The 11,614-nt window shown below is 38.7% G+C and overlaps 1 protein-coding gene across 3 annotated transcripts in view; it reads left to right on the forward strand.

Moving 5' to 3' along the window:
* AKAP10 (A-kinase anchoring protein 10) overlaps positions 1 to 11,197 on the forward strand; it is a 79,137-nt gene extending 67,940 nt beyond the window's left edge. For all 3 annotated transcript variants that reach the window (XM_045487525.1, XM_045487527.1, XM_045487526.1), the window contains one exon: positions 9,398 to 11,197. In XM_045487525.1, coding sequence (XP_045343481.1) covers positions 9,398 to 9,403 — 6 coding nt within the window. In that variant the 3' untranslated portion in view covers positions 9,404 to 11,197. The remainder of the gene's footprint in view (positions 1 to 9,397) is intronic.
* Positions 11,198 to 11,614: the final 417 nt, after the last annotated feature.

An 11,614-nucleotide genomic window follows, 5' to 3' on the forward strand; every position in this document is an offset into this window, starting at 1 on the left:
CAACTAGAAAACAAACTAAGTGAAACAACTAGTTCCAGATATTGGACAAAAGGCAGTAGAGGTCTGTAATTCCGGAAGTAAGGGTAACATGGAGGTGATCTGTAGCTCACTGCCCAGAAGCACTTTCCAAAGTGCAGGGAGGGGAGACCTTAATAGAGTTCATAGTGTTGCTGAATTAAGGAGTTAGACATCAAAGTTTGGATAACCTAAATTGGCTAGAAGTCATAGAGAAGAATACCAGAAAAGGAGTTTCACAGAAGGAAAGCTCCAAAGTTTCTCTCTTTATGAGAGGTCCCTTGAAGGGCTTGGCCAAATACTGATCTATACATGTATTGGGTGAAAATGCCCATGGCCATGGAAAAAATAACAGAAATTAATTCCTGAAACATGGGTTAGGAATAGGTCCCACCCCTACTAACCAAGGTCTTGTAATGTACAAGGCATTGGGTAGTTCCTCAGAAACATTATGCCTTACTGCTGGAGCTAAATTAACCCTAGAGTATGGGGCACCTGGGTGGGCTCAGTTGTTTAAGCACTGACCCTTGATTTTAGGCTCTGGTCATGATCTCATGGTTTGTGGGTTCGAGCCTGCGTTGGGTTTTGTACTGACAACATGGAGCCTGCTTGGGATTCTCTCTCTCCGCCTCTCTTTCTGCCCCTCTTTTGTGCGCACATGAAAGCTCTCTTTCTCTCTCAAAATAGATGAGTAATCTTTAAAAAAAAAAACAAAAAGCTCTAGAGTAAAGCCCCTTAACCTAACTGAAGAGCAACCTTTGAAAGGATCAAACTGCTTTGTAAATAACAACTGCATGACAGGACAAAGGCCAGCCCGCTTTAAAGGAACACAGTAAAATTCAGTACTCAACAGTATAAAAATAACAATGTCTGCCATCCACTGCATTACTAGGTATGCAAGGAAGCAGAACAACTTGACCCACAATCAGAAGAAAAACATAATCTATAGAAACCATACCCAAAAAATTACTGGATACAAAAGAACAAAAGGGGAAAAGGAAAGAAAGAATCCATGGGACAAATAGAAGACAAATAGCAAAATAGTAGGTTTAAGTGAAATCCTATTAGTGGTCATAGCAAAGGTAAATGGTCTAAATAGTTAAATCGAAAAAAATAAATAGTTAAATCGGAGATTGATTAGATAATGACAGATGCTATCTGTAAGAAGCCTGCTTTAAATATAGAGACTTAAAGTAAAAAGTAACAGGATGGAAAAGATATATACCATGCAGACATTAATAAAAGTAATTTGGACTGCCCATATTACTACAAGTCAGAGTAAACTTCAAAACAAGGAATATTACCAGGCACAAAGGACATTTTACATGATAAAAAGGTCAGTTGATTAAGAAGACGTCAAGAATCCTAAATGTGGGGGCACCTAGGTGGCTTAGTCGGTTAAGCGTCTGACTTTGGCTGAGGTCATGATCTCGCAGTTTGTGAGTTCGAGCCCTGCGTCGGGTCTGTGCTGACAGCTCGGAGCCTGGAGCCTGCCTTGGATTCTGTGTCTCCTCTCTCTGTACCCCCCCAACTTGTGTTCGGTCTATGTCTCTCAAAAAATAAATAAAAAACGTTAAAAGAAAAAAAAAAGAATCCTAAATGTTGCATCCAACAACAGAGCTTGAAAACACATAAAGCAAAAGCTGATAGAACTATAAGGAAAAATACACAGATCCATAATGACTCTTGGAGATTTCAAAAGCCCTGTCTCAGTAATAGAACAGTGTTTAGAAGACTCGAATAACAATGTCCACCAACTTGACCTAAGTGACTTGTAGAAAATAATGCATCTAGCAGCGCAGAATACACATTATTTTGGCCTACATATAGATCATTGACTGAGATATACCATATTCTGGGCCATAAAACAAGTTTCAGTAAATTTTGAAAGATTGATATCCTACAGTCTGTTTTCTCCTCACAAAGGAATTAAACAAGAAGTCAGTTAGAGAAAGATATGTGGAAAATTCCCCAAATATTTGGGAATTAGATAACATACTTCTAAGTTACCTATTAGTCAAAGAAGAAATCAAAATAGAGGTTAAAAATATTTTGGACTGAATTAAAATGAAAATACAGCATAGTATTTGTGGGATACTGCTAACACAGTTCTTAAAAGGAAATTTAAAGCATTAAATATTTATATTAGACAAGAAAAAAGTCTCAGTCTTCTACCTGAAACTAAAAAAATGAGTAAATTAAACCCAAAGAAAGAAGGAAATAATAAAATAAAAAGTGATTATCAGTTACATAGAATACAGGCAGATAATAGAGAAAAGTCAAAAGCTGGCTCTTTATTTATTTATTTATTTTTTAATGTTTATTTATTTTTGAGACAGAGAGAGACAGAGCATGAACAGGGGAGGGTCAGAGAGAGAGGGACACACAGAATCCGAAGCAGGCTCCAGGCTCTGAGCTGTCAGCACAGAGCCCGACGTGGGGCTCGAACTCACGGACCGTGAGATCATGACCTGAGCCGAAGTCAGACGCTTAACTGACTGAGCCACTCAGGCGCCCCTAAAAGCTGGCTCTTTAAAAAGATCGATTAAATTGATAAACCTTTAGCCAGACTAATTGAGGGGGGAAAAAAAGATTAGACATGAATCACCAATACAAAGATTGAAAGGGGACATCGCTACAGATCCTAAAGTTATTAAAATGATATTAGTGAACTGTTATGAACAACTTTATGCTAATAAGTTCAACAGCTTGAATGAGATGGAGAAATTCCTTGAAATATATAAATTACCAAAACTCAGTAAGAAATGGTAACCTGAATAATGCTGTATCTATTAAATTGAATTTGAGGAGTTAAATATATTTATATTTATGATATTATCATATTGATACATTATATATATGTACATATGTATGAAATATGAGGAACTCAGCAGACAAAAAAATTGTTTTCAAATTAAAAAATGGGCAAAGGACCTGGAAAGACATTTTTCTAAAGAAGACATACAGACGGCCAAAAGATACACGAAAAGTGCTTAATATCACTAATCATTAGGGAAGCGCAAATCATAACCACAATAAGATATCACCTCACACCTGTTAGAATGACCGTTAGCAAAAAGACAAGCAGTAACAAGTGTTAACGAGGATGTAGGAGAAAGGAATCCTTGTGCACTATTGGTGGAAACATAAATTGGTACAGCCATTATGGGAAACAGTATGTAGGTCCCTCAAAGAACTAAAATTAGAACTATCGTATAGATGTAGCAATACCACTTCTGAGTATATATTTGAAGAAAATGAAATTATTACCTCGAAAAGATATCTGCACCCCATGTTCATTGCATATTTAGAATCCTATGCAAGAATCCTAAATGTGTTACATGGAAGTAACCTAAGTGTTCATTTATGGTTGAATGGATCAAAAAGACTGAAATCCTGCCAGGGCGCTTGGGTGGCTCAGTCGGTTAAGCGTCCGACTTCGGCTCAGGTCATGATCTTGTGGTTTGTGAGATCAAGCCCTGCTTCAGGCTCTGTGCTGACAGCTCGGAGCCTGGAGCCTGCTTCGGATTCTGTGTCTTCCTCTCTCTCTGCCTCTCCCCTGCTCGTGCTCTGTCACTTTCTGTCTCAAAAATAAATAAAACATTTTTTAAAAAATTTAAAAAAAAAAGGGGCGCCTGGGTGGCGCAGTCGGTTAAGCGTCCGACTTCAGCCAGGTCACGATCTCGCGGTCCGTGAGTTCGAGCCCTGCGTCAGGCTCTGGGCTGATGGCTCAGAGCCTGGAGCCTGTTTCCGATTCTGTGTCTCCCTCTCTCTCTGCCCCTCCCCCGTTCATGCTCTGTCTCTCTCTGTCCCAAAAATAATTAAACGTTGAAAAAAAAAAAAATTTTTTTTTAAAAAAATTAAAAAAAAAAAAAAGAATGAAATCCTGCCGTTTGTGACGACATGGAGGGACCTTGAGGACATTTTACTAAGTGAGATAAGTCAGACCTATAGAAAGACAAATATTGTGTGATTTCACTTGTATGTGGAATCTGAAAAAGTCAAACTCCTTGAAACAGCAAAAATGGTAGTTGCCAGGGACTTGGGCTGGAGGGGGTAGGGGAAATGAGGAGATGTTGGTCAGAGGGTACAAACTTCGAGTTACAAGATCGATTCGTTCTGGAGAGCTAATGTGCAACATGGTGACTATAGTTAACAATAATTGTATTATTTTCTTGAAAGTTGCTAATAGAGTAGTTCTTAAGTATTCTTACTATTTTTTTAAAGCTATTTATATGAGGTGATAGATGTAGTAACCACTATATATATCAAATTATCATGTTATATACTTTAAACTTAAACAGTATTATGTCCATCATAGCAATAAAATTGGAGGGTAGAGGAGAGAAATTGAATTTCCTTCCCACAAAGAAAACCCCAAGCCCCAAAAATAAAACAGAAATAATACTGATTCTAGACAAAGTTCCAGAAAATTGAAGAAGAGGTAATATTTCCCAACATAGTCTATGAGGCTAGCATTACCTTGACACTAGACAAAGACATTACAAGGAAAAAAAACTACAGGCTAGTATCTCTCATGAACATACATGCAAAATCCTTGACAAAAATACAAGGAAACCAATCACCAATATATAAAAAGAGTAGAACACCATGACACGTGGAGTTATCCCAGGAAAGCAGGTTTGCTTTGATATTTGAAAACCAGTTGCTGTTACTCATCATAAAAAGAAAAGCATATGATCATTTTAAATAGATGCAGGAAAAGAATTTGACAAAATTCAGCCATTGAAGACAAAACTCTCAGAAAACTAGGAACAGAACAGAACGCCCTAAACCTGGTAAAACTGACAGTTAACATCATTTTTAATGGGGAAAGACTCCATGATTCTAGGAAAAAGGCAAGGACACTTGCACTGGAAGTCCTAGCCAACGCAAAAAGGCAAAGAAGAAAAGACCTATAGATTGTAAAGGAAGGAGTAAAACTGGTTTTCTTTGCAGAAGACCTCATCACTTACATAGAAATTCCTAAGGCTACTTTATCCAGTATGGTAGTGACTAGCCATGTATGCACAATACAGAACATTTCCATTATCACAGAAAGGACTGTTGGATAGTAGTATCTGAAGGAATCTACAAAAAAGCTATTAGAACTAAGGTTAGCAGTGCTAAAGGATATAAGGTTAATATACAAAAATGAAGTACATTTCTATATACTAGCAATTAACAGTTGGAAATTGAAATTTAAAAAATGATACAATCTACAGTGACATCCCAAAACATGAAATTCTTAGGAATATATTTAATGAAATATGTATATAATATTTGTACATTATAAACTATAACTGAGCAGAATTAAAGATTTAAATAAAAACAAATAAATCATGTTTGTGAATCAAAAGACTCAGTGTTGTTAAGGAGCCATTTCTAGGGGGGATGGGTTAGATGGGTGGTGGACGTTAAGGAGGGCACTTGTTGGGATGAGCATGGTGTTGTATATACACGATGAATCACTAAATTCTCCTGAAACCATTATTACACTAAATATTAACTAACTTGGATTTAAATAAATTAAAAAAAATTTTTTTAAAGGTGCTTTTTCAACCCGGGATAGTGGTGGTGGTGGTTGAGGTATAACTGACATATAACATTATATTCTTTTCAGGTGTACAAAATAGTGATTCAATATTTGTGTACATTGCAAAATGATCACCACAATAAGTCCAGTTAACATCATCAGCATACATAGTTAACAGATTTTTTTTCTTGTGATGGGAACTTTTAAGATCTGCTCTCTTAGCAGTTTTCAAATATGTAATACAGTATTGCCTATACTCTCCATTCTGTACAAGATTATCCAAGACTACTGATAGATTCAGTACAATCACAGTAAATATCCCAGCAGGCTTTTTTGTAGAAATTGACAAGATGATTTTAAGATTTATTGGGAGATTTAAAGTAACTAGAATAGCAACAACAACAACAACAAGAAACGTGGTGGGGAGGGAGACAAATTGGAAGACTAACACTACCTAGACACATTTACTGTAAAGCTGCATGATTAAGACAGAGTGATATTAGCATAAGGGTAGACGTATAGATTGTTGGAACATGTAGAGAGTGCAGAAGTAAACCCAAATATATGAAGTCAATTGACTTTTGACATATGTGCAAGCTAATCCAATGGTAAAAAGATGGTCTTTTTAGTTTACAGTTTACAGTTACATATATATATCTATGTGGGGGTGGGGTGGGGAGCGAACCTTGTTCCTTATAGCATATACAGAATCAGCTCAAAATGGATCATAGACCTAAATGTCAGAGCTAAAAGTAAAACTCGTAGGAGAAAATCTTTGTGATTTGGGGTTAGGCAAAGATTCCTTAGATCATACTAAGCATGAGCCATAAAGGAGAAAAAGCATTAAATTGATCTTTATCAAAAGTAGAAACTTGTACTTGTCAAAAGACACTGTAAAGAAAATGAAAAGGCAGGTTACAGACTGGGAAGTGATATTTGCAAAACAACTGTCTGAGAAAGGGGTTGTATCCACAATATATAAAGAACCCTTAAACTCGATAATAAGCCCGACAATCTGGTATTTTTCAAATGGGCAAAAGATAAACAGACATTCCACCAGAGAAGATCTACAGATGGCAGATATTCGCATGCAGATGTGCTCGACATGTTTAGTCATAAGAGCAATGCAAATTAAAGTCACAATTGTACACAACCACAGACCTAATGGAATGGCTAAAATAGACTGACAGGTGAAGGAAATAGAGCAGTTTGAGCCCTACCATATTACTGGTGGAAATGCAAACTGCTATAGCCACTTTGGAAAACAATTTGGCAGCTTTTTAAAAAGTGAAATATATACTAGCCAGGTATCTCCTTGGGAAACTCTGATGGCAGATTTTTTTTTTTTTTTTTTTTTAATTTAAGTTTTCTTCTTGGGCTGATCATATTTCCAGAGAAAACACTAGCAGTCTCCAGCCTGGAGGATGAAGGCCAGGCTACCAAGGAGGCAAGTGGGAAAAAGCTAGGGAAGTCTCATTATTCTTATTTATACCTCTCCTTAATCCCCCTCTTTTCAGGACAGAATCCTTGTACTTGGTCATGTTTGGTGTAGGTCAGCCCAGAGACTCTCTGTCTTATTCTGCTCAGAGAAGAAATCTCAGATTTTTCTGCTGAGATTGGTTTCGGGGCAGGGGCTGGTTGAGCAGAATTGCAGAATAACTGTAGATTACTAACTTCCAAAACAGGCTTTTAAGAAATCCTTGTGTTTGCACCCAGCCCCCATTCCTTTAGGGGACATACTGGTGCCACCAATTCCTGGACTTTGAGGGATTCTGCATTGTAAATCAGGTTGCCTCTCCACTGTTTCCACTTTCCTTTTGGGATTGAGTCTTTTGGACCAGCTAAGTCATTTACCACTCATACATTTGCTTCCAGCTTCTGCAAGTTTGTTCTGCCTCTTCTCTCACTTTCCCCACTTGTGTGAATTTTTGTTTCTTTCTCTTTTTCTTTTTCTTTTTTCAACTGCTATTTTAGGAAGGAGTGAATTGAATGAGTGCGATCAACTCTCCATCTTTGTCTGCAGGCCCGCAGCTGTAATGGTTAGGAAATTCTGACTTGCCACAAGCTAATACTGTTTCTCAGTAGCTTCTCCAGCTAGTTCTAGTAGTACCTGTGAGAAGTCATGCAGGTAACCGTTAGAAAGTTGAAGGCAGCCACATAGCGTACCCCCCAGTCCTCTCCTTAAGCCAAACATTCCCAGTTTTTTCAACAGTTTTACTTTCCCTAACTTGAGTTGATCACAGAGACTTAATGCGAGAGGAGAATATCTGCTCGTGTTCATTATGAAGGCATTAAATGACTCCTCTATTATTTATGTTAGCAAAAATCAGGAATCAGAATCAAATACGTTCAGATGACACCCCATATAACCCACAGTAGTTTGGAGGGCTTGAATTGAAATTTAGGTCCAGCATCACCCTTTCCTTGCCAACTTTTTACTCCAAACACTGTCATTACCAGAGGTTGGTTTAATTTTGAACTTCACACTGAGCCATTTCACACCAAAGCTCTGTTCGCTGTGGCAGATTCCATCTTTTTTTCTGTGTAAGGGTGGTAATTTTTGTCTATCTCCACTGGCTCAGTCAAACCTAAAATAGCAAAGAGCAAGATAAAGGTGTATGAAGTTGTGATTCCCCATTATCGTTGATGATCAAATGTTTGACAACGTGAAAATGTTCTTTTCAACACCATTTTAGAAAGCAGGTATTTAAAATTGGGGCTTTTTATTTGAGTTGTATGTTCGGATTTTATTATCGTGTGCTTTTCATTTTTAAAATATTACGTCTGTTTTGCTATATTTTGTTTTTTAAGCTCGCTAGCCTTCTCTTTGGCTGGCTAAGATGACCATCCTGTGTGTCCTTTAGGGATCAGCAGTGTATTGGTATGGAGAAAGTGCTGGGCTAACAGAACTTCTTCAGTCCACTTTTAGTGAACATGTGGGACCTTCTGCAAGTTGCTTTCCTTTCCAGTCCCCATTTCCTCATCAGTAGATCAGAAAAATTGGACAAGACAGTCTCATCAGATCTCTTTCTGATTCTCATTCTATGATTATATGAATGTGAGCTGCTTCCACGAAGGAGTGCCCAGCCTCTCTCTAGCCTATGTTGATGCCTCTGTGCTCGGAATCGCCTACTCTGCGCGTGTCTATGAAACGTACTTGGGAATGTAACGTGAACTACCTCACGGCATTACTGAGTTACTTCGTGTGTATCTGTCCCCAAGACCTTGTCTCCCCGGGATGTTTGTTCCCTCCCCAGAGCTGTGAGTACAGGGGTCTCAGCCTCAAGGTCTTGGTCTTAGGAGGCGAGGTCAGAGTTCTTTTCTCTTTCTGAAGGTGTTGGAGTATTCTGTATTATGGCTCTCCTGATTTAGTGAATCCTCTAAGGATCGTCATTTAAGTTGTTTGGGGTTTTTCCCTGTTACAGACAGTACTTTAATGAATGTCTGTGTATAGAAGTCTTTACCCTCTCTTACAAGTATGCTGTTGGGTTAATTGCTAGAAGCAGAATTACTCTGTCAAAAGGTAGATATTTCATTCTAATAATCTGGTGCCAAAATGGAAAGATAAAAGCAAATCTGGTTGCCAGTCTAGTCCTGTTAGGTAATGCTGGGGTGAGTTGCTTGACCTTTTTAAAGCTTCCATCCATCCATTCATTCATTCATTCATTCATTCATATGTAAATAAAGGTAGTTCTAGTATTCTGCCTCAAGTGGCTGTGGTCCAATCCTGGCTGTCCTGGATGCTGGTATATAGTAAACACTAGGTTTTGATTCCCTTCTTAATCTGTAATAATGTCACTGGCTGTAGAAATGTACGTTACCTTTTTCTTTTTTTCTCTTTTTCAGCTATGACTCAAGACCTGAGATAAAGGAAATCTGCTTTTGAAAAATAAGTGAACTTTTTTCCTTTGGTTGGATTCTTCAACACAGCCAATGAAGACAAAGCACTGTATTTCTTTTCACGAATATATCACTGTTGTTCCCAAGAAAGAATGGCAGACAATCCTAGACTTCCATCCTAAGCAGAGTGACATGTAGACATTTGCTGCACATGATGTTCACACAGTGAAAGTCATAAAGAGACAAAGTGGTATTGTTTACATTACTAGAAAACTAATAGCTTTCCAATGGCAATAACCCATTTACGAAAGAATTTTAGCCCACTGGAATAGACAGGGACCACATACTGTGGGAGGCAGACAAGCGCAGAGCGGATACTCGATGCCCATTCTGTAGCGGTAACCCATCCCTAAAAGTATCATAAAGCAGGTACCAGAAGTGCTTTGCTTTGGCCTCCTAAACCAACAGGTGAGTCAGCCCCTCCGAGAGCCAGGCAGCTCAGGGAGGCAGCGTGGTGCTAGCGGGTTGTTTTCCTTCAGCGGCATTGTGCATTCGCAGAGGCATTAATTTGGAAGGAAGCCAGCTGATAAGTCATCTCAGTGACATTGTCCTTCCCTGTGGTGACAGCATACACTTTTTACACTTTAATTGCTCCTAAAATGCAGTATACTGAAAACCAGGCTCTTCCCCTGCTAACAAAAAAGAGGAGTCTCCTTTGCTTTGCGCATCAGGACTTGCTCTTCTGGAATACTCCTCCAGGTTACTTCACTTTCCCTTCAGAATACGTGTGGGAAGGAATGTACAGTAGCAGTCACTCCCGTTTCCCCTGTGGTACCTTGAACAAAATGTTTGTTCCCAGACTACGTGGTTTTTGTTTTGTTTCTTCTTTTTTCTTTCTTTTTTTTTTTTTTTTTTCTTTTTTGTAAATTAAGAATATTGACAAGCAAGGGTTAGGGGCGGGAAGAGCACCCAGCCTCGGCTGCCTCCCCCTTCTCTGCTGTGCAGTTGGTGGCCTTCTTGCTTTCTGTCTTTCGGATAGTAGGCGACCCCCTGCCTGCCCGTCCACTCAGCCGGCTACCGGGTCCGGACCTCGCCGCCGTCAGCAGGCCCACCCCATTGGCGAGCACACTCCACTGGCCAGACGGTGCCAACGCCTCCTCGCTGCGCGTGACTGTTTGAGGGGAAGGAACGTTCTCTTAGGCGTTACTGCTTTTGCTCAGACTTTGCAAAAAAGAAAACAAAAAAAGATATATATATATATATATAAATATATAATTATTAATCACCTCTGTCCTTGAGAAAGTCTTGAATGAATAGAGATTTTATTCCATTGCAATATTTGATTGTATAGAGGCACACTGTTTCATCGACAGAAGAAGCAAAAGGCTGTGTATAAGTTTTTGGTACTGTGTACCACCACTGTTATTCTTCTAAAGCGAAGTATTCATGTACTTAACCCATATTCTATTTAATTGTGTTTGATTTTAAAAATATATATATATATGAATTATATTTAAAATGGTGTCAACTTTCTGCTTTCAGGGCACTCGTGGCTCTTCTCCTGAAACATGTTGATTCTTCCAAATATTTCCGTTTGCTTTACAAAAACCCAGACACGAGCCACTCCTGGACTGAGCCCTGTGTTTGGAGTGAATGGCATAGACCTGAGGTTTTATTAGGTGTATTTGCTGTGACTAACTCGATTTGTTCTTTTAACACAATGTTGCCATCCTTTCACTTTGCTTCAACCTTTAAGTAAGAGAAAAGCAATATAAAGGTCATAGAATAAAATGTGGTTTTGGGTGACTCTTGCTGCCTCTGCATGTTTTGAAATAACAATTTCTGTAAGACTCTAGGCTAATTTAAACTACTGCTTTTAGTTAAGAGTATATATAGTCCTTTGTATACATTTTGTGCTTCCGAGCTAGAGACATCAGTGGTTGTAAGATTCTTATACAGAGAAGAGTAGCAAGTTTGAGACTTGGTTACTTTTTTCTGCCCCACCTGCTGTGGGACACAGAGGCAGATTGTGGCCTGAAGTTACTAGGCAGAGTTAATATTTGATGGGAAGTAGATCCTTGGACTTCTTTTAAAACTGGAATGGGATGCGATATAGCATTGAGCACACAGTGTGCTCCAGGCTCTATGCAGCGCGCCCACAAAATATGCTGCGTCTGCAGGCTCTCATAGGTTCAAGGAATCATTTGAACCCCATCCTTATCA

This window comes from Leopardus geoffroyi, chromosome E1, assembly GCF_018350155.1.
Source record: "Leopardus geoffroyi isolate Oge1 chromosome E1, O.geoffroyi_Oge1_pat1.0, whole genome shotgun sequence".
NCBI lineage: Eukaryota > Metazoa > Chordata > Mammalia > Carnivora > Felidae > Leopardus > Leopardus geoffroyi.